The following is a 23676-nucleotide window of genomic DNA, read 5'->3' on the forward strand; positions in this document are numbered from 1 at the left end:
AGGGGAACATGTCCTGGCCTGTCATACACTCATCCAGAGTGCAGTTTAGAAGAGAGGTGGTGGAGTGGGGGAGGGGGGTGGGGGGGGTGGGGGTTGGGGAAGCAGAGGGACCGAGAGGGTGACCAAATAGTGAAAGGAGCAGAAGAGAGAGAGCAGGAGAGGGAGGGAGATGGCAGAGAGTGTATAACTGGGGAACTCAGGAAGAAGCAGCAAAGGGAACAAACTTTTTCTCTCTTGTCTTGTTTTGGACTTTTGTGCATTTCATAGCGGACTTCAGTGCTGACAGAGCAGAACAAGGGATACTCATTCGTTTGCTTTCTTCATTGAATTGCTCTTTTTCTTTAGATCTCCAGAGATTATTTTGTTTTGTGGTTCTTTTTAACATTTTTATCTGCTTGTTGTTTAACTGCCTGAGATTTGAAGAAGCCGTGACCGCACATTTGAAATCCTTCCAGATTTAGCAGCAACTGTGTCCACTTCTGGGACATTTGTGGCTGCACTGAAACACCAAACAGACATATAAACACACACACACACACACACCTGTTGTTGCTGAGGATTCCCCAGGAGCACGGTCATGGACATCTGTGTCCCTGTTGCTTGAGGGAATCTGTGCGTGTGTGCAGCTGTTATCTGGTGGTGGCCTCGGTGAATGTTACAGTAGAAGCTGATCTGCCTGTCCGGGGTAGAGGAGGGAGATGTCATCCTACTACCCACGCACCAAGGACCTGACTCGCACCAGGAAGTCACTGACAGAATCGCCACCATCGTCTCCGTCCCCTACAGAAAAAAACTACAGAGTAAGCTTTATTTCTAGAGCGGTGCACCTTTGCAGGAAAAACTGAATGTGATACATTTTTGTAATATTTTGTGATATTGTAGCAATTTTTGGTAATTTATTCCAGTGGCTTTAAATAACTTTAATATCACAACTCTTAGTTTATCTTACTCTTTATTTATCTGTAAAGGGACTTTATAGTGTGACCCCTCTGTAAAGTCAAAGAAAGAATAGTATTTTCTGTAGATGTTGATGACTAATCCTTAGACCAGGCTGATTTGTTGATTCATCTAAGACAACTGGACGCATCATTAAGCAGCTTTTTAAGAGTTTGGACAATTAGCTAAAGAATTTGTCAGTTAATTTATTAATTTTTTTTACTTTGAACGATAGATATATATAGATATATATTATAGCAGTATATATGTTTGGACATCTGCTGTTGGGATACTAACAGTTAAACAAAAAACATCATTATATGATCAACAGGCTAATAGTTCATTTACTAATGTGTATTTGCCTAACTCTTCAGACACTTATCACAGCTTATTTGCTGGCTTGTGAAAGCGAGGCAAGTATTTGCTCTGAAGTGCTGAGAGTCTGACCACATTTTCTGGAAAAGACTTTTGGATTGAAGCATTCCTTCTGTAATTTCCTGTTATTTTTTTTCTGCCTAAGTGGCTTATTCTCACGGGCGTAGTTTGACTGTTTATGTCAGTGCATCAGACTGAGCTGAACTCTGTGTGACAGGCACATTTAAAGGGAAAGAAAGAAAAGAGGGGGGGGGGGGAACCAAACACAATGGGATCCTGTCTGTTTGGAAGCACGTACAGTAATGTCACGCAACACTACAGACACACTCATTATTATTGCACTGTTGCCAGCAGCGAATGCCTCTGGTGGATGTTTGGATTCTTTTGCTCGCATTTCAACAAGTGTCACTCTCTCTCTGCCGGGGAAACTCTGGCTTTAATTTTCCATGAAGCCAGCCCAATCTGAATTGGCAGTGTGTTCCTGGGAGAGAAAAAGCCGTGGAGTCAGGTTGATGCAATAATTGTACCAATGTAATATGTGTTACAGCTGTGTGCAGCAGGAAGTCAAAGTAAACAGGAACACATTTGCATTATTGGCAGACACTCAACATTTGGCAGATGTTCACAGTGGTGAAATGTAAGTAAGCACATTAAGCCACGTGCTGTACAGAAGGAAGAATTTAGGATAGCTGAGATAGTCAGATCAGATAGTTTCTGCTACTTCGGCTTCATTATGTTTCTGGAAATATGTGCTCTCCATTCCCCCACATTCAGAAATCATAGCCCACTAGGTTTATTTCAAATTAAAACATGCTTGAATATGCAAACAAGTAATTGCACTAGATCCAAAACACTTTTCCTGTAAAAATCCCTGCAGGTCCACAGAAAGATAAAAAAAAAATTACCTGATGTTCCACGAAAAGCAAAGACTCAAATTAGTCCCCGCATTAATAATTTCACACATTTGCTTTATCGTGTGATGCTATTGTGTGAAGAGATAGGCCACTTGGGTAGGACTCACTAAATGTAATCGTAATACATATGAATTAATGCATCGATAGTAACACGTCGTAATAGGCAGTAATGTTTCCAAGTACTGTTACTCAAGAAAAAGAACCCATTTCCTCATTTGATTTGGTCATTTTGAAAACAAGGAAGATACTCTTGGTTGCCTGGAGCTCTGAGATGTTGTGTAAAGAGTTAACACTGTAGAGAAGTAGGGAAAGGTGAGTGAATGCGGAAGATTTTTTTATGAGTTTATGTGTGTGTAGTGTAGTGTCATTTGCACTGGTGTAGCTCAGATTTTCCTACTGTAGTCAACTAGCCTGCTCTGAAGGAGTGATGCTGTGGCAGAAAGTGGAAAGGAAGAGAAGGCAGTGAGAAGGAGTGTGAAGAGTCTGCTAATTATGATTGTCTTGGCTGACGTTAGCATTATCATTTATACGCTCTAGCAGTGAGCTCATGCAGGTGGCTTGCGTGTGTATACTTCTGATGATGTTGATCCAGGCAAGCTAATAAAACTGGAAACAGTTCTGTTTACTGGGTGCCCATGGTAAAGCCAACACTGTTTCTGAGGCTGTTTTCACCAGTCTGACACACTGTTGTTCATCTCCTCCTCCTTCTTCTGCTTTGCCTTGCTAAGTTACATGTGGCACTTCTTCCTCCCTCAATTTTTCCTAACAAGGCAATCAGATTGGTGCAGCTGCCATCACAAGTAGAATTCAAACTATGGCTCATTTTCTGGCTTCAGTTCAATGCGGATGTTATGCGTTTATTGGTCGTATAAGGACTTGCTCATTTTTTCCCAAAAATCTGGCAGTGTAATCCCCACAGGGCCCACTCAAGGTTTAAAGTATTAAGTTTAAAAAAAGCCTAATTTCCCCAATTTCCTAATCCTTTAGTGTGAAATAAGTTTGCGTACAGTTTGGTTCATATCTCCAAAAGCAGGCTTCATGAAAATGTATTCTTACAACCTGCTGCTTAATGAATGATTACACAGTCTGATTGAGGAATCTCCTTGCTATTGCACAAAGAGATCAGAGTGAGTGAGAGCTCTTCTTCACTCCATCCTTAGCCCTTTTTCATCTGAGGTCAGGGAGGTCTGTTTTTTCCTGGATAGCTCAGCTGAAGCACATGACCACATAAGGACAGGCAGCAGTGGCTCAGTTATGTAAACACTTGCTGAGGAACAGCTCCTACGATGCTGTGTAAAATCTCCTCTTAACTCACTAAATCTGAATGCAGGAATACCCACTGCTTTTAACATATACTGTTTTTCTAAATCATTCTTTTAACATCTGCTTCTTGTCTCAAACAGCTTAGACCACCACACTTGATGTTTATTGCCAAACATTTCTAAACACAGGTGTTTAAAGATTTCTTTGCCTGGCTGGAGATCAACTCCAAATCTATGAATTTAGGGAAGTTTTACGAGACTGCAGCAGAGATCACGGATCAAGCTGGTCTCACATCATGGCAGCCTCTCTCACTATATTACTTGTTGTTTCCAGTCTGATATGAACAGTGAAAAAAATTTCACATTTATCGGCTGAAGGCAGCAAGTGTTTGTTTAGTTCAGTTTTGTTTAGGGCTCTCTGCAGTCATTTGACAAACTAAGTATGGAGATTAAATATGGGGTGAAATTCCTGGACAGGCCAGTGCAATGCAAGGCTCAGTCAGTATGATAGCTGGTATCGACTATTTGAAAACAACTGCAGACGTATGGGTTTTGTTTTAAGGGTGTCTAGGAGAAAGCGCGTTCTTTCAAAAAAAAAGAACATGGCAGCACCAAATGTGAGGCTTTCTGCCTGACGGCTACAGCTTGGCCCAAACTGGGTCATACAACAGGTCAATGATCCCACACATGCCAACGAATCTGAAACAGAAGCACAGAATCAAGGCGTTTCAATGGCACCGTCACAATTCAGACCTCAAACTGATTGACACAACGCAATGGGACCTTAAAAGTGTTTTGCATAAACAGGTACCGTCCAGCTTCAGTGATCTGAAGGTGATTCTACAAGCTACTGGATCATGAGGCGTACTTAGAACTGCATAGTGTCCCATAGTGTAAACGTTCTTTTTCACATGACTATGAAGTAATGCGGGAAGGCAGTCAATAGCCATAAAAAATAGGTCCCTTAAAAGGGACATCTCTGAGGTAACGTAATTTCTGAAAACAGAAACCAAATACAGCCAAAGAACAGTATGTATACGCAACTCTTCATGTCGCACAGTGCCCAGGCTGCTTGGTGAAGTGGAAACAAACACAGAATGTGATCACAACAGGCAACTTGGCAGCCACTTAGACTGGGCTAGTCATAGCAGGGACCTGCCAGGACAGTTTGATATCAGACTGTTGTCTGAGGTCAGATGGCAGCCTGTCATGCAAGGAATACTTGACTTCTGATGTCATTATGTCATATTTGTGCTGCAGGCATGCTCATTGCAGCAGCGTATTTCAAAAGATTAAACAGGCTCACCGGGGAGGTTTGACCTCTGCGAACCCTGTCAGAGCAGTGTTGGGGAGAATTGTGTCCTACTTCTACATGCACTTCTTCCATCTGGGACCAAAGGCGTCCGAACATAGTTTATAGTTTATTTATTTATATAGCACATTTAATTACAACAGGAGCGTTGACCAAAGTGCTGTACAAGAATACAACATACCTAATAAAATAACCTGATGTATAGGGGTAAATTATTCCACAGCTTAGGCGCTACGACTGCAAATGCCCAATCGCCTCTATGAACCAGCCTCGACCTTGGTATGGCTAAAAGCAAAAGATCACTTGATCTAAGAGATCTAAAGGGGGTATAAGTCTGCAAGAGGTCAGACAAATACCCGGGAGCCTGTCCATTCAGGGCTTTGCAAGTCAACAATAAAATTTTAAAATTAATTCTGAAGTGGACAGGAAGCCAATGAAGAGAGGCAAGCACCGGGGAAATGTGTTCACATCTTTTAGTACGTGTCAGAAGACGAGCTGCAGCATTCTGGACCAACTGCAGCCTTGCCAGGCAGGTCTGGCTAACTCCAGCATATAAGGAGTTACAATAGTCCAGCTGGGATGTAATACAAGCATGAGCCGCATGTTGTGATAATTCAACTGGAAGTTTTGTTTTTGTTCTCTGCTGTCTCAAAATGGAAAATATTTCTCAGCCAAGCCTTTGTTTGGTGATATCAAATGAACAGGACTCGATCTAACCGTGACAGAATATTTTCACAGTGTGATGTTTCCATGCTGCTAGTCAAACTAACATGCCTTATTCCTTGTTTTTCAGCATGACAGAGTGTCAAGGTAAGATTTGGGCTTTTTTTCTTCTGTATTACAGAACTGTAACAGGTAAGAGGAAAAAAACACTGTAAATAAAGCTGCCTTGCAGACTGGCTAAGAGCTGTGTTGCCTCTAGATTTGATTCCATTGGAGAGAGTGCTACAGACAAGTCACTGGGCCGCACCAGCTCATACACACGCAGAGAGGCAAGGCTGGCTGCACTGAATAAACAGGAACAAGACTCCACTGCCAAAGACTATAAGAAGGTAGTAACTCTTTCCTCGGTTTCAAAAACACATTCTAATGTTACTGATTCAAAGCTGCAGTCCTGGATACAATTTGCCTTTATATTTATGCACATTGTATCTATTTGTCCCAGTAATGTAACTGGGCTTTCATGGGATGGGAGTGTCAGAAAGGAACTTCTGACCTGTAATTGTATTTTACTATTGTAATATTCCCTATTCAAGTATTTGCAGAAATGAAGGTATGTCTTACTGAGATTGCATCAAACCAGTATATGGAACTATGAACCTGCAATGCCACTATACAGTAAGAGTGGCAATACTGTTGACTTCATGTTGTCATGGCGGGGATTGATGTTGTATTTGTGGAGCGGACCCAAAAACAGACACAGGAGAAATGAGCTGATGATCAAACAAAAAGCGAGCCCTTATGCGGCTGATACAAAAAACTGAAAAACAAGGCGAGGCGAAAGTAAGCTGAAACCTAAACTGGGGCAAAACTAAACTGTGAAAACAATGAAGAGAGACAAGAACATGAAACTAAACAGGAACATGTGACAACGTAACTATGAAATAAACCAAACAGGAGCATGAACACGTACTTGAACAGAGGGAGGCAAAAACTCTGTGACTTGACGTGACCTGACATGAAGACAGATGAACCAACAAAGAACAGAGGGAGACAGAGGACTTAAATACACAGGAGGGTAATGAGGGAAGTGGAAACACCTGAGGAGACACAGCTGACAAAAATGATCATGACGCCACATGGAAAAGTAAAACTAAACACACTGAACATGGAAACACCAGAGCTTTCAAAATAAAACAGGAAACATGGAGAGACATGAACATGTAAGGTTTTCGAAGAAGCTAACAGTTCTATATGTACTTTTACTACATTTACTTAAATAGATGTTGACAGGTGATGCTAACCCTAACCATAAACATACCCGAACATTATTATTTTTAAGACCGACAGAGACAGAGACCCCCCTTCCCCCTCCTTGAAATTCAGAGACCATGCCCAAGTCGAAAGTGGCTCCATAGTCTACTGGTTTACACATTTACTGGGAGGAGGCACAAATTCCTTTGGGGTTGCATCAGGAAGGGCATTACAGTTAGTTTACAGTTGTGATAAGCGTTCATCACCATCATCCTTTTAGGTTAAACATAATCAGATATCAACAAAAAATGCACACTCAGTTTGGTCCCATCACAGTCAGAAACAAAAGAAGTAACGTTGTGTTAGGTTTGGGTTTTTTTTGAAAAAGCTTTTGCTATTGTGAAAAAAAACTGTGTTTATGTAAATATAACCGATGATCTTACATATTGTTTGAGTTGTGTGGTTCAACTTAAACTGTCTGTTGTTACTCCTTTTATGCTTTGTATCTTCATTAATATTTTGGTTATCAAAATTCAAATACTAAGAATTTCTATAACAAATCCATTCCTATATTTGTCCTTTTCTTAACATTTTAGATGTATGCAGAAGCTTTGCATGAAAATGCAAAACTCAAGTCCAGGTTGCAGGAGAGCAAACAAGAGCTAGCCAAGATACGTTCCCAACTGGAGAAAATCACTCAGGTACCTTTGGCCCATTCTACAGAAAACTCACATTCATCCCTTCACTTCCTGTGTGCTTGAAGAAAGATTTGACTTTTTACTTCTTTAGTGAAGTCATGATTAAAATTTAAACCAGTTCTTCTAATAAATTTCTCCCAATAACTTTACCCCTGTTTTAGAGACACGACACAATATCTGAAAGATCTTCAGCACTTGAATCAGAAAAAAGGGTAAGTGTCTTAACAACCTCCTTGATAATACTACATATATTTGCATTCTTTCCAATCAGTTTCCTTGTCTACTTCAAATAATAGTCTCATTTTTCCAGTAAAACTTACTTCAGTTTTTTTTTTCTTCATTTACAGGAAAAACAAACCCTTGAGAAAAGAGTGTCAGACATGGAGGAGGATTTAAAGGTCAGTCCATGCAAAACAGTGTGTACTCACTTAAATGGCATCTATTTTGTCTCAGACACAAGTTGTGCTTAATTTGTCTCATTGATGTTTTCTCCCCAAAAAACATTATAATACTGATAGTCCTTGCCGGTACCTCCAGCCAAGCCCCTTTCACTCATTCTAAATCAAGCACACCTAAAGTATTTTTACAGAGCAGAACACACATATCGCTCACTGCAGAGTTGTGGTTAGCCAGGTGGGTTTGGAGTCAAGGAGAGAGAAGGTTAGTGCTTCAGGCTCATTACCCACAGTGTTCTGCTGGGCCACTTCCTGCCAGGCTAAGGAGGAGCCTGTGCTGCTGCTCCCCTGCTCCACTTATCCCACTGTTGGGGTGAACATTGTGACCTAGTTCCAGCTGAATACCAAACCCTATCCAAGAGCAAAAGACCTGCTTTTGTGAGACATTCCTGTGTTGCTCTGTGTGTATTCTGCCTCACAAAGAAACACAGGGCACAACTACAAAGAGATGTCAGGCCTGAGTAAAAATGGTCTGCAATTTACGTGGAAGCAATTACAAACTACACGATAAGATTATAATTTGATTACTCGAGAGAACCAACCAGCATAAAATAAACTGTGAAAAAAACTACACAAAACTAGTTCAAGTAAAATGTCATTAAAAACACTCTGCAATGATTTGCAAATCTTGTGAGCCTGTATTTTATTCACAATTGAACAAAGAAAAGATTTCCTATTTCATTAAAAATATTAGCTCATTTTGAATTTAATGGCAGGAACACATCTCAAGACAATCTGAATGGAGCCAACAAAAGGCTGGAAAATTAAGTGATATTAAAATGAAACAGCTGGTGGAACAATTTGCAAACTAATTAGGTGACAGGTCAGTAACATGATTGTGTAAAAACGAGCATTTTAGAGCGGCAGACGTTCTCAGACGATGGCATTGGTTTACCAACCTGTGTCTGCAAAATGTGTGATTTCAGGTTAATGTTTCTCGACGTTAAAATTACAAAGACTATGAATATCTCACTATCTAAAGTACATAATATCATCAAAAGATTCAGAGAATTTAGAGAAATGTCTTCAATTACTGTCTGTGAACACAGCATGGCATGACTGGAAATGGAATTGGCAGTTTGCACATAGGGAAAGGCATCATCACTGCTGAATAGTACATACAAGTTTTAAAGCAACAATCAGGGAGCCCCTTGCATATTTCAGCAAGACAATGGTAAACGGCCTACTTCCCCTGTTACAACAACAACAACAAGGCTTTGTAGTAAAAACATCCAGGGGCTGAACTGAGCTGCCTGCACTGAAAACATTTGGTGCATCATGGAGCTAAAAATACCCTGGACTGTTGAACAGTTAGAGCCATATATCAGACAAGAATGGAACAGCGTTCCTCTCCCAGAAGTCCAACACTGGTCTCCTCAATTCATGTTTATGGACTATTATTAAAAGGAGAAGGGATGCTTTTTTTTTCATTAAAGTTGTCTCAGTTCAAACACTGACATGCTTTCCGTGTTCTGTTGTCACTAAAATGTGGGTTATGAGATTTGCAAATCTCTGCATTTTATTCTTATAAAACCCAACTTTTCGGGAATTCGGTTTGCATAACATATGCAGAATTCCAACGTACAACAGCGGCGTGGTATATAAGCAGCAGATGTTTGACCCCCGTATTGTCATGGTTCCTTCAGCAGGATGCCCCACTGCGGTTTCGCTGTGGGTACCAGCCCTGAGGGCAAGCTGTCTCAGGGAAGGGGGGACGGTGAGTGGTTGCTATGATACAGAGGTGTGACTGATACGTACCTATCACCTCACATGTTTCTGTTGTGCCAGAGATTGGGGCATGTTTACACATCTGGACTTTTTATCCTCTCAACAGTAGCTTAGAGCGTAAAAGCTTTGGGAGCACATCACCTCAGAGAACCGGCTTGCACTCTCTCACAAAGTCACTTCTTCACTTTTAGCAAGTATCAGATTCTCCACATGGGGGAGCTGTTTCATTGCTGCCACATAAGTATCAAATTGCACCACCTACTGGAAAGGGAAAATAACAGTAGCCTTTAAGAGGTATATAAATAAATAAAAGATGTTTATGCGGTTATTAAAAAAAATGCAATAAAATAAACAAAATCAATAAACTGCAGTTGTGACACTCAATGACCACAAGTGTCAGAATTCCTGAGCAGGTTACTCTCCGTTCCTATAAATGATACATAACAGCACATCTTCGCCTTTGCTTGCTGTAGTTACTTTTCTTGCAAATAGGGGTGCATTTTGGGTTTTTGGGCTACCCGCCCTGTAGTTCTGCACTTAATTAGCCTTAGTTATGGATTTTTCACATCAACAGCACTGTGTGTCCATCTTCCCTCTTAAAATAATGGGAATGTGGTAATACTCAAAGTGTCAGATTACTCTGCTGGGTTTTACATTCCAAATGGAAAAGCTCAATTATTCTTGACAGCCTCTAAACCTAATGAATAGTAACTCTGTAGAAATGGTCCCTTAGAACCTGAGAGTGTAGTCAGATCTGATTTAATATCAAACAGCTCAATATTAAAAGAGTGTAATAAGGGATACTGGTCATTATGCATCCTCGGCTCACTGTGTCCTTTTCTTCACCACAGCCAAGGGCACCTTTCCAAAAACTGCGCTGTTTTAATCCAAGAGAATATTTAATGCATGAACTGAAAAGTCCCCAAACCAGGCAGCTTTCATAAATGTGCGCAAGGCGAAGCTGGGTGTCCTCGTTTATATGTCATGCTTTGCCACATTCACCTCCACAAACTTGTCTGTCTGGGTGGCTGAAATGCCACAAGTGCCCTGAATAACGTGTATATGTGTGTGTGTCTGGTCTGCGGTTTACCTTCAGCAATGGTGTCAAACCACAGACAGCTATGTCGAACCACGTTGAGGTTTACCTCAAAAAAGTCAGGCCAGGAAGAGGGAGGAAATGAATGATTTCCATTCCTTTGACTTTTATCTGGAGAGGCTCTTGTGCAAAGGCTAAAATATAGCAGCGTTCATCATTTTCTCTCTTTTTTTTAGCTTTCTATGAATTTTATTCCATCTTCTTTGCAGTTCTATGCATATAATAATAAGTCAACACCTCACTTCTTCCCAATAAAGCCCACCTTTGATGAGCACAAATCCAAGTAGAACTGGCTTCATAACTTTCCTCGCTTTGTTGCAGCTTATGGTATTTTCTCTCAAAATATCTCTGTAGTGTAAATATTTGTTTATGTAAGTATTTCTGATAAATCCCTCAGCTCTGCTTCTTTGATTTCCCCTGTCTATGCTGCTGTGTGGGTGCATGCCTGTATGAGCGGATATGGCTGCAGTCTCTGTATGAGTATCTCTCTGTGCGACATGGCCTGCTCCCCGCATGCTCTCTCTGTCTGCCCCTCTCTGTATCTCTCTCCTCCTGTACGCAGGCTTTCCCTGCTCTGGCTCAGGTCCAGACCTTGCGGAGAGTGAACGAGTGTCTCCTGGCTGAAAATAGAGCCATGCTTCGCGTCCTCGCCCGCCTCTCTGAGACAGCCTCAATGCCGGAGACAGAGGACCTCTGATCCTCTGAGACCTTTTCCCCCTTCCTCTTCTCCCCTTCCTCAGCCACATAATTTCTACTTCTCTTTCCTTCTGGTGCCTCTACAGCCCCTTCAACCTCTGCTGTGTTCCTCTCAGGCAGGTCTTGCACTCTCTTGATGCTCACGCTTTCCTCCCACCCCTCTCCCTCCCCACACACACACTGCAATGCATCCTCCTGTGCACTTTTTTAAAAAAAATCTAATCCCCTTTATGGTCTAGACCAACCCTGAAGCCCCCTTTTCTCCAAAACAGTTGTACCAAAGCCTTATTTGAAGTTTAATTTTAGGTAGATTTGTGTGGCATGCTAGAAATGAACACTGTGTTTTAAGCTGCATTTATTTATTTACATAGGGGTTGCCATTTTGCATAAACACCTAGGACTCTGCATCATGAAAAATAGAAGCACCTTGTGAGCACCTTTTATTTTCACAATTAAATATATTCAAGTCCTGCGCAATGTGCTGTGTAATCAATGCAAAGTTGTTTTCCAAGGTAATAGCCACTATTGAATCTTCCAAAGGAAATGAAACGTGTCAGATCATTAGCCTTGACAATGAACACGTGCTTTGTCACTGGATGAGACAGGGGCGCAGACGTACCAATAATTTTGTATGTTTTTGCTAATGAGCAGTGGATGTGAAATTAAAGGTATCATTAGGCATCTTGGGGAAATAAGCCCAATGGCTTTTTTTTGTTTTCTGAGAGTTAGGATCGATTCTACTCTAAAGTCTGTATGGCATATTTTCTGTTGGAAACAAATGGAAATATCTCACCAGCTAATCAAATCAAACCCCAAGAAACACACCCTGCAGTCTGATAATGGTTTAAAGATTTTTAGGGACAACAAAATTAATGTTTAGCAGAGATTTGTTAAAGTTATTGCAAAATGTTTCGATTTAATGATTAAATGACTAATATTTGCAGAGCTTGACAAATTATTTGTTTTACTTACAGAAAAAAACAAACAAAGCCATAGTAGACTTGCTATAAATTAGTGTGGAATAACAAGGAAATACTGATTTATTTTCTTATCCAATGTAGTTACAGTTTGGCATCTAGCCTGCAAGCTCATCACTAGCTACAAATACTGTATTTTTTTTATTTCAAATTTGGGGTTAGTGACTAAATATTCATAGAAGGGTCTGCATGTGGAGGCTGGGGTGGTGGAGGGGTCAACACTAGCACTTATATGTAGGAATAAATAATGGGAAATTTTTGTGCTTAAACAAAATGCCAGATTGTGAGGGTATAATTGGTGCATGACACAAGGAGAGTGAAACACATATCACTGTATATGATATAGCGCAGGGGTAGGCAACCCCAGGCCTCGAGTGCCGGTGTCCTGCAGATTTTAGATATCACCCTGTGTCAACACACCTGAATCAAATGATTAGTTCATTCCCAGGTCTCTGGACAACTTCAAGACATGTTGAGGAGGTAATTTACCCATTGGAATCAGCTGTGTTGGCTCAAGGACACATCTAAAACCTGCAGAACCCTGGCACTCAAGGCCTGGAGTTGCCTACCCCTCATATAGCGCTACCTTGTATGCTTTACTTCAATGGTGTCCAACTCCGGGCCTCAAGGTCCGGTGTCCTGCAGGTTTTAGATCTCACCCTGGGTCAACACACCTGAATCAAACGATTAGCTCATTACCAGGCCTCTAGAGAACTTCAAGACATGTTGAGGAGGTAATTTAGCCATTTAAATCAGCTGTGTTGGATCAAGGACACATCTAAAACCTCCAACACCCGCCCTTGAGGCCTGTTGTTGGACAACGCTGCTTTCCTTCATTTTTGGAAATATTTTTCATGCTGTCTAAGCAGGTGTTTAATGAATAATACCACAACTTTTTCATTTCATCTTTTCTACAGATTGAACAAACACTTTTAAAGGTGCTAACAGGAAAATTGCTTGCCTTTTATTCATTAATGCTTATCTAAATTAACAGCCTGCTGGTAATTTATTGGTCATCTCATCTAGCGTATTCCAAAACTATCAAACTATCATTTAATTTTTAACTTACAACATAGGATTGTCAGCACAGTGGGGCTTTCACTCTCACTTTATGGATTAATATTCAACATATTGGGCAGGAACATGTTGACGTAAGACATCTCTGCTCACTCAACGTGTCCCAGCTAGCGCAGAAGGTTATTGTTTGTCTCCAGTAGAGGGGAAATACTTTGACAAAGAGGGTGGTTATTTTTAGTCATTGCTTCTCATGAGAGACATGACCTAGATTTGGGGAATTGACCCTCCCTCACTTTCCTTCTCTCTGACTTCATTCTCTGTCACTTTTCACATTCAGGACATACTGTCACTGTCACACCACACTGCATGATCAAGTACTGTAGAGCATGTCCTCATTGCCTGACTTTAAACTTCAGTGAAAGATAACTTTAGTGGTGATTAAAGTTGCAGTGGATAGTCCTGGTTTAAGTCACAAAGATGTCAAGTAACCATTTAAATGACACAGCAAAAGCTGTATATTTCCCTGGTTTTCTAATATTGTTTTCTCCCTCTCTTTTTCTAGGTCTTAACAGAGCTCAAGTCAGACAACCAGAGACTAAAGGATGAAAATGGTGCTCTCATTCGAGTCATCAGCAAACTGTCAAAATAAAAAAAAAAAAGATGTCCGATGCTCCTCTTGTGTGTCTGTGGACGCTCCAACCCTGAAATAGCAGTGTCATTATCCACAAGGTCCCGGGTTTTGACTCGTATCTGAGTTACTGTATGGTGACAGGCTAGTTTGGTTGCATTTTCAGAAACATCCTAGTAATTCCTGTTAGTACTTGTGAAGATCCAAAGAGAAGTGTTGGCAAGCTTCAGTTAATTTTACCATTATTAAAATTAAAGTTTCAACAATTTTTTTTTCCTTCATTAGATGTTGTTTGTTTTAGAAATATTTGTCACGTGTATGAAATAGGGACCAGGTGTACTGTTGACATTTCAAATCCAAACTAATGCATCAGATTGCGTGAGGCTACTGTACCTAATAATATGCCATATAACATTTTGACACTTTTACTTTGGTTGTTACTTGTGCACTCCATAATCGTGTTTTAATATGTTTTTTATTTGAAAGAGAAGACAGTCATTGACTTAGACTGTTTGGAACCGTAGCTTTCTCCTTTATTATGATGTGAGACGTTAAAGACGTTAAAAACTTATCACAAAAACACTTTGACTTGCTTTCACTATAGGCTAAAGATAGTGAAGCATCATAAAATGCATGTTTTGGGGTGTGTTTGCTTCAATTGACAACATTCTCAGGTTTGTCACTCAGCCGTTGCTGCTCGCCACAGTTGAGTGCCTCGCAGATGTGGATTTCCTTGGAAATCTGTGGGTGTTTTTCTACAGTTGCAGGGATGCATGAATGTGATGCACTTGACAAACCTTTGGAAAAACTATCATTCTAACAGATCAGACACAAATTTTAGTCCAATTTTCAGCTTTTTAAAAATTAGCTAATATACATTTGAGTTTAATTTACCTAGTATGCAAAAAAATGTAACATGTATATGTGGGCTTGATAAAGGAGACTGTACAATAGGCATGAAAGGCTACTTTGTACATGCACATGTTAACAGTGCTGCTGTTATTAGCAGCCCTGTGACACATTCAAAATGGTACACTTTCAGAGGAGATGATATTAATATTTGCCACACTTTCCTTTTTTGTGTTTTCAGCTGCCTTGCTTTTTTAAATGCATGTTCTTCCAAGAGGATATTTTTATTGAGCTAGTATCTCATTTTGAAAACAAATGAATGCCTGAAGAGAGAGACACCCCGAGTGCAAATGAAAATGCCGTATATATTTTGTTTTTTAATAGATATATATTTATTTATTTATGGATGTGTTAGTTTTAATCTTTATATTTTGCCTAGTCAGTTTTGTTTCAGAGGAGTACACTGATTATTTTTTAGCTGACCCGTTGGCCTTCCTGTCATTAGGCGATTAAAATACAAACACCAGAATCGTGCACTTCCTTGTTATCATTGCTCTGTGAGCCTTCACATTAATTGGGTGGCCTTAAAAATCAGCAAAAGCCAGCGCTGTGAAATATAAACTGTTATCAGCTCTTTTATTCTGCAATGATTTCTCACCATTTTAATAGGTCTGCAGTTGTTCAAAGACTTTGTTGCCAATTTATAAGGCACACCTAGCTTCAGAGCAAGCCTGTACTGCAGGCCTTTTAACAAACCAGAACTTTACCAAGCTTCTGTTTTTGATCTGGTTGTTTTTGTAGGCTATATTTACTAGTTCAATATTAGTGATGTCATGTTTTTATTAGTTGCAGTATGAAGGCACTTCTTACTTCTAATGGTTATTTAAGAACTAAACCCACAATGCAACAAAGTGTAGAGATTGTGAGTTTGCTTTAAAATAGGGTTTAATACATCGTGATTTATAAACTCTGCATTTCAGACTAATTTGCATGAAATCTCCTTCTGTGCTGTACGTGGTGTGAAAGACACACCAAGGATTTTGGTATCAGTCTTTTTTTCACTTAATGGTTAAGTTAACCAAGGTCCTCAGTGTTTCCTATATTCCTTAAACCATGTGATGGTTTTGGAGTCCAGCCATGCCACATGCCACATTACCAGTGTTATATTTGCTCACGTCCACTAATTGAACTATAAATAAGCTACAGTATGATTCTGCTCTCTCTACATGTGCTGTAGATATACTGATTTACCGAGTGATTGTATATTCAACAGTCTGAAATGTTCTGAGTGGTGGCTTAACACAGACACATTACTTAATTCACTCTACTTAATAAATGGTAAAAGGATGAAAATGTTTTGTTTTTGTGACATTAACACACAACGAACAGAGGAAGAGGAACTGGGTATTAAACACAAACAAGTCATGGTAATTAAAAGGCCTTTATTTCCTATTTGTTTTTACAGAACTGTTAACACATATGATAAATTTGTAATAAGTTATTTGGTTCCCTTGATAACTTTATAAGGATCCCCAACGTTTGTCCACATAAGGGTCAAGAGGAGTTTGTGAGCAACGTTTGTGTCCAGTCAAGGGCTAAAGCATGCGATCCACAGTAGGCACAAGTACTGACATGAACACGCGCACCACGACACTAGACACGAAGAAACACGGCTAGAGGACACAACCTGACTGTCCTCTGATGCTTTAAAAGAGGATGAAGAGAAAGAGGTGAAAATAAAAAGGGAAAAGAAGAGTCTTGAGAATACAGTTGCATCAGGGATGAGGGGTGGAGGACTAAGCGCTCAAGAGGGGAGTTTGGTACGCTCCTGCATGTTTGGCAGTATACAGTATGTCCATGTTGTAAACATGAAGGCCGGCATTCTTTACGCTCAGCAAAAGCAGCTTCAGTGGAGAAATCAGTGAGCTTGCTTCCTATTCAGCATCATGAAACCGACGGTACATGGTTGGTTACACGTAAACGAGACAAAGACGCAATGAGAAAGCAAATGTGACAGAGTTTGGTGGCACATCTCTATATTCTACATTAAAGGCATACATCACAAAAAATTAAATGGCAGAAGAAGTGATTACACATATGCACAAGAATACAAAGGAGAAGTACAGCGAGTAATAGAGGAGACAAGACATCATGTTTCAAAGTGGCGTTTTTACCCGCTGAGAGGCTCCTCGACACATTTTGACAAGGTGGTAAAAGATCTGCTGAACTTTGGATGGTTTCCCTTTTTAAATCCCAGCGTTTGCAGAAAAATCGAATAAAATAAACAAACCACAACTGTGTGACCGGTGCTCTTTCAGCTGTCTGCACAGCTGAAAGAGCACACAGCTTCAGATGCGGATGTGCATAAAGATATTACACAGTTCCACAACCAGTAAGAGAACAGATTCATTTCCAGGTTCAAAACACAACTAAGACTGTTGTTTGACCATTACAGTCAAACGCACAAAGATGCACATTTACGAATGAGTAATGTGTCCCATGCATGCAGACCTGTACTGTATATTGTATAATCCAATGCTGTGGTTTTGCACCGTGTCTGCTAAAGGGCATACACCTCATCTTTTTTTCCCACATACCCAAATACACACAACTCCCAGTCCCCCATAGAACTTGTCCAGCGGTCATGCGACTGCAGTGACCCGAGCAGTAAAAGGTACTAAAAAAAAAACAAAAATATATCTCTAAAGTGTGCTATAGGTTTACCTGTAATCACCTTTGCCTCATCATCTGAAGTGTTTGTCACTGCTCTGCGTGTACTGTTATTGTGGCTTTGCAGATTCAAACAGTGGTGATGAGTGAAGGCAACCGTAATTAGGTAGTGGCAGTATTTTTAGAAATGCGCTGAAATTTTGTGTTTAAATTATTCTCAGTGCATCATTTGGTCACAGTCTATAGCGTTAACGGGACAGTGAGTAAAAACTATATTGCATTAGACAATGTGTAGCGTCACACAACACACTGCAGATTGTTGCCAGAACAGGTGTGGCAGTTTGACAGATCTGGCAGGATTGAGGTGAACTTAAAGGAATAGTTCCACACTTGGAAAACTTGCTCATGCTCTTGCCTATTATTGATTGGCTGACACCACCCCTGTGTCATTGGGTTTTTTTTTTGCTTTTTTAAGTATAAAGCTCAGCACAAAGACTGGAAAAAGAGGTTGCCTCACTCGAAGTAAGAAAATATGCCTACTAGCACCACTAAAGCTCACAAAGTAACACATAATACCAATGTTTAAAATGTTCAAAGACAGAAAAGAAAAAAAAAGGAATAAAACAAACTAGGGGAGTGTTTTTTTGTTCCATCAACAACTGATTTCAGGATGACTAAATAACACAAGCTTCATATTTTAGTGTGGACTGTGGAATCAGTCGTCTTTTCAAACTCTCTGCAAACTGGCAAGTCATTTCCCAAAATGTGAAACTATTTCTTTCGTTTAATTTTACGTGCATGACATCAAAATGATTTTTTCTGCCATGTGCCTGTGAAAATCATAACTCTATGCATAGTTCTATGGGAGGGATTCAGGTTTAAAACTTGGGTTCCACTATTAAGTTTCTCAGTTTTTGCTCTCATTTTTGTTGCTTGAGCAGTTTGCTCAAATAAAAAAAATGAAAAGAAATAAAAAGAAAACAACAAAAACAAGGGTAACTTCTTATTAATTGTACATGTAGTCACCAGTACATTCTAAACTCTGCTAAACTGGAAGAAGAGAAACTAGAAGAGTGACCCAGTTTGGTTCATAAATTGCACTCGGCCCAAGTATAGAACACGCTCTCGTATATATATATACATATATATATATATATAATTCTTAGCGTTATTATTGAGAATCTATTGTGATGTCATATCTATTATTTATACTATCAAAACAAGGCATATACATTACTAATCACAATACTGGAAAATCAGCTACCTCTATGAAACAAGGACATCAACAGCTCCGAAAGTAGAAAAAGACACACTCACTCTACTAAACTCACAACTGTTCTCAATGCTCACATATACATTAAATGGATTTTTGCCCTCTTGATGAACAAAGACCTCTGAAAGGAATGTAAAAGAGAAACACTGGCCAAGGAAAATGAAGACATGTCAGATTTTTTTCTTCATAAATAAACTCTAGCTACTCAGCTGAGCTCTAAAGAGTTAGTGCTTGAGTTTTATGGCTTTAGTTTTATCTTATTCGTTTATCTTGTATACATGTACACGTATTGTATAATAAACACAGCAAAAGAGACACAGCCGTGAAGTATTTCAGGTCATTTAAATAGAAGAGAAAAGTAAAAACTTCCAAGTAAAGAAGAGACAAAAAGGGATTCCAAGTCATTCGCGTTCACTGGAATGGAACTATTTGTCTTTTGGCCCCAGGAAATGTATTTTCTATAAAGATATGATCCAACAGACATCTTTCTTGGTCAGTGCTGGCAGAAAACTGACTCCTACAATCCACCTACAAATTGCACATTTATTCAGCCTTTTCTAATAAGTTATTTCAGAATCACACTGCGTCAAATCTGCTATTAGAAACTGCTTATATCTTAGACTTGGAGATCCCCTTTCCCAAACATTAAAAACCCTAAATACATTTTTTGAAATAAAAAAAAAAAAGCAATAGCAATTAAAATTCAGAAATGTGTCAAATATTGGCCTTCAGAAAGGTGCTGAAACAAAACAGATGGCAGATAAAAATAAAAATAAAAATTCTGATCACACAGAATTAGATAGCAAGCATGCGGCTACATTTTCATCCTACATGAACTCACACACAGTACTGGACGACACACTTGCTTAAGAATTTCAGGCGTGGAAAGGATCTTATTAGTAATATTATTCTAATATCTGTATGACATTCTCTCCAGTGACCCTCATGGAAAATAAATACACATTTGTTTCATATTAGAAAATATACAGTGCATCTTTTTTCCCTTCGTCGTGTTATTAAAATGACAAATGACACCCATTTACGTACACGAGATATTTTTGCTTCGTCTCTAAAACATGCTCTTATGTACAGTATTTTGTATAAACATGCAGTATCAACGTGTATGAACTATGTATATAGGCAAAACTACACACCAATGGGTTGCTTGATTGCTTCCGTGTTGCCTTTTCTTTAGTGTTGTTTTCGTTAACTGAAGAAAAGAATGATGGGACGTGAAAAACTCAACTCCTGTCAAAGTTTGAAAGAAAAACCTATGATTTCCAACATTCATTAAATTCCCAAAAAGCTGTGGTAATGTCTAAAAAGCTGACCGCATTTACTTTACATTGACTTATATTGCACACAGTTAATGGGTAGCTTTTGCCGTTGGTGCTTTCAGACAGCAGGATTTGCTTTTTTTTGTATGTTTTTAAAAAATTTTTATTCATAGCTAGCTCAGCAAGGAAGTGTATTGGGGTCCAAACACTCTACACATATCAGGAGCCTTTTCTGCTTTATTCAGACCTGATGAGTTTGGGCTTTGTTCATTCCCAATATTTCTCTTGAACGGAATGTTAATATACAAATATAGAGAGCCAAACTTGTACAGCCAAAATATGCACAATATCATATCATTCTTAGACATCTGTGTTGGGCTTGCCAAGCTGAGGACTGTGGGTATCTCATGTATGATTCAAGCTGCAGGAGACCAGGACTGTAGAAGTTTTTAGACCACAGAAACTTAAAAAAAAGTATTTCTAAGATGTGCCCTGGTTCAGTTTATAGATTTGGACAAAATAAGCTAAAAGGATTTAAAATATCTGCATTTTTAATTTTCAGCAGGACTTTTTACTTTAATTTTTTTTTTTTACACGACACTTTGGCTCTCTATACTGGACCTAAAACATTCTGTTAAGAAATGCATTAAACTGAAGGATCTCTCTGTTATTATCAGGTTCATTTATATGAGGAGACCCGTTTGGCATGCCACATGGTGCCACAGAAAAAATTCAATCTCACAACATTTTATCACAGAAAAACTACACAGCTCAAAGAACAGTTTTACCACAGAACAGAAAAATACCCGATAGTGCAATTATATTCAACAGTTTGGTAAGCTGTGTATAAAATACACATGGATCAGTGCCTTCTTCCAGACCACACCCTCGCAATCAAGTGAGAAATATAATATCCAAACAATTAAAACGCATACGCAAAAAGCCGAGGCAAAAAAAAAAAAGCAACAAAAACAACAACAACAAAAAAAGTCAATCACTGTCTTGCTGTCTGTTTGTTTTTCTTTATTACAGCTAGCAGTAACTACTAACATAAATGATTAAAGCTCTGGTTTCTAAGTGTACTTAAATGTAAGATTTTGATTTTAAAGTGCTTAAGGAACAAAAATGTTTGAAGTCAAATAGAAAAAAAGGAACTGAGATAAAAGGAAAAAGAGATTAAAAAACAGGGGAAAGAAAGAAATGAAGAGAACAACACTGCTAACTGGAAGGCGTCCCTGGTAGTTGAAAATTGCTTATTTTGTTACTTGGAAGGCTTGTCTCCTTTATGACTGTAAGACGGTTATAGGGATTCCTTTGAAGTAAAACCCTTGTGTCAAGTCCATGACTAATGGCAGTAGCACTGAACAAGTGAGATACAGAATCAGAGGCGTTGGGAGGGGAGGTGGTAGACTGCAGGCGGTAATCGACACCTTGTAAATATCATGTCATTGGTGCTTGGAATCAGTCTTTGTTGTACCTGCTCTGATATTTCCACGCTTGTTGTTCCGATGACAGATGCAGCCTTTTTGCACGGTGGGAAAAAAAATATACACAAATACCCTTTTTTACTCCAAATCCATTATTCCCTCCCTCTCCCCTGACACACCACTTTAAGGATAAACTAACACTACTCGTGAGCCTTGGGTCACTCAAAAAGATCTTGAATTGAATATTTTTCTCGTCTACTTGAGTATCAGAATAATAATAACCCGTTTAGAAAAAAAGGCATGGAGTTTCACTTTCCTCTCAGTTTTCCTGAGACGATGGGCGGAAGGGTAACTAATCAAAAAGGCAGTGTGTTTGTGGGTAACTGGATATGTGTCTATCCCTACTTTGCTACCCACCTCTAGGAATGTACTTTAAACTAACAGAATCATCTAGTATGATAACTGGCAGGTGTGGAACATGGTGCACAATACACCTAAGGAATGAACCTGCTTGTGTTATTTCTCTATCATATGGCAGTATAAAGCATTTTATTATTAAGCTCTATTCTAAGCAACATGTGTCACTAAAGGGAAAAGATAAGAAGTACAATATGAGTGAATGTTGTATGTTTTATCCCCTCTATGACCAGATTCCCATATAGCACTCTTACCCTTCTTCATATTCTACTATGTATTCTTATAATATAATGGAACCACAACCCCAATACAAAAATAGATCTAAAGGAAATCAACGGAGCATCTGTCCATCCTGTAACTTATCTTCTTTTTTTAGTGGCATGATTTTATATAACATGATGCTTTTTTTAAACTACTCCCTTCATGTCAAATGGTATCAGTGGATCTTTTGAAGGGTGGCAGTGGGGAAGGAAGGAAGAGAAGGGAAAAAATGTGGAGAGGGGAGCAGATGTGCAGTTGGGGTGTTTGTCTGGAATATACACTGGGAAATGATGGGAAATGCATGGGTGGGTAGGTGTAGAGATGGTGTAGGTGGGTTTACTTCTTGGCATTCAGGGCTGCGAGGGCGGCATCCACCTCTTCCTCTGGCTGCAGTGGATGCCACTGGGCAATGGGGCGACGGGGGTTGGCCAGCATGTCGGACCAGTGTTTCAGCCCAGCCCCTGTGGACTTGCTTCCTACCAAGATCTTCCCAATGGCATCATTCTTGCCAATTTTGTCGTAATCCAGCACTGTGATCACAGCTTGGATTTTCTGGGAGAGCAGGAAGAAAGGATTACAAAATCTGAAGTGGACTGTAGAAATCTGACGTTACTGAAAGATGTTTTAATTGGTTACTGGTGTCAGAAGCCCGGGGGGTATTTATGCTTTCTGCAAAGTATGAGCAATGCTCAGTGTATAGTGTCCTACATACCAAAGACAGTCATCATATACAATGTTTTTGGTGCTAAAGTACATATAACTTCTATTTTATAACACACAGTAACATGTGACAGTCATGAAAAGAACATTTTCATCATAGAGTCACATGATAACTTTCTTTTTCACATGATAAAAATATGTTTGCATGGTCAGTGGTCACTTTGGTCACAAGTGATAATAAATGGGTGTTAGTGTGGTGGTTTTCATTGTTTGAATAAAGTTAGATGAGAATATTGAAATCACTCTTACACGAAATATAAGATCTCCAGTACCTCTAAAGCTCACTAATCATCGCACTGATCCCACTTCTTGTGTACTCTACTTCACTACAACAGCAGCGATGGCAGCAACTTAACTTAAAGACTCTACATTAGGCTATGCTAACTGGCTGCAAGTGGTAGTCTCAAGTTTACCAGACAGATAGAAGCATGGCGTTAATCTTCCAGTCTATAAAAGCAAGAGCACTGCAACAATGAAAAAGCAGAAATGGATCATGAAGTTTTCTAATAAATGCCACCATAAGCTACCAGTCATACCAGACCCAAATAAGGCTGCTGCAGGAAAACTCAAGAGTACATTTAAAGCCAGAGTGCATTTTTATTACTCATGAAATTCTCTTTATATTTGCAAGAGATGGCACTACACATTGATTTACACCTTATTTCAATAAAATGCTACAATGACTTTTAAATTTTTGTGATCATTACCATGAGCTGAAAACTACAAGTACCATCATAAATTTCATGAAAGACCTGAAAATTAGAAAGCCTGTGT

General features: G+C 39.4%; 2 protein-coding genes across 12 annotated transcripts in view; one reads left to right on the forward strand and one right to left on the reverse strand.

Moving 5' to 3' along the window:
• The first annotated feature begins 132 nt into the window (after positions 1-132).
• LOC102314151 (protein phosphatase 1 regulatory subunit 12B) lies at positions 133-19504 on the forward strand. 4 transcript variants are annotated; one of them, XM_005926239.2, is made up of 8 exons: positions 135-800; positions 5593-5609; positions 5722-5851; positions 7310-7414; positions 7573-7623; positions 7759-7809; positions 9513-9583; positions 13943-14047. In XM_005926239.2, exons 1-7 carry the CDS (start codon positions 699-701, stop codon positions 9552-9554), a joined length of 498 nt encoding a protein of 165 aa, XP_005926301.1. In that variant the 5' UTR covers positions 135-698; the 3' UTR covers positions 9555-9583; positions 13943-14047. The 4 variants fall into 4 exon arrangements, with proteins under 4 accessions (XP_014190328.1, XP_005926301.1, XP_005926302.1 ...); XM_005926240.2 differs by having other exon boundaries at positions 9516-9583; XM_014334842.2 differs by lacking the exons at positions 9513-9583; positions 13943-14047 and adding an exon at positions 11253-11502 and having other exon boundaries at positions 133-800.
• Positions 16280-23676, reverse strand: part of LOC102288766 (synaptotagmin-2) — a 62858-nt gene continuing 55461 nt past the window's right edge. For all 8 annotated transcript variants that reach the window (XM_042222693.1, XM_014334836.2, XM_042222695.1 and 5 more), the window contains one exon: positions 16280-22734. In XM_042222693.1, the coding sequence (XP_042078627.1) occupies positions 22519-22734 (216 nt within the window). In that variant the 3' untranslated portion in view covers positions 16280-22518. The remainder of the gene's footprint in view (positions 22735-23676) is intronic.

This window comes from Haplochromis burtoni, unplaced genomic scaffold (genome assembly GCF_018398535.1).
Source record: "Haplochromis burtoni strain Fernald_Lab_line unplaced genomic scaffold, NCSU_Asbu1 Contig_91, whole genome shotgun sequence".
Classification (NCBI taxonomy): domain Eukaryota; kingdom Metazoa; phylum Chordata; class Actinopteri; order Cichliformes; family Cichlidae; genus Haplochromis; species Haplochromis burtoni.

What these genes read in the sequence shown, in the direction of transcription:
- LOC102314151 (XM_014334842.2), top strand. Translation starts at nt 699, where the DNA reads ATGTCATCCTACTACCCACGCACCAAGGACCTGACTCGCACCAGGAAG. An exon ending in CACTTGAATCAGAAAAAAGG is followed by an intron (nt 7,624 to 7,758) that starts GTAAGTGTCTTA and finishes CTTCATTTACAG; the next exon opens with GAAAAACAAACCCTTGAGAA. An exon ending in ACATGGAGGAGGATTTAAAG is followed by an intron (nt 7,810 to 11,252) that starts GTCAGTCCATGC and finishes TCCTGTACGCAG; the next exon opens with GCTTTCCCTGCTCTGGCTCA.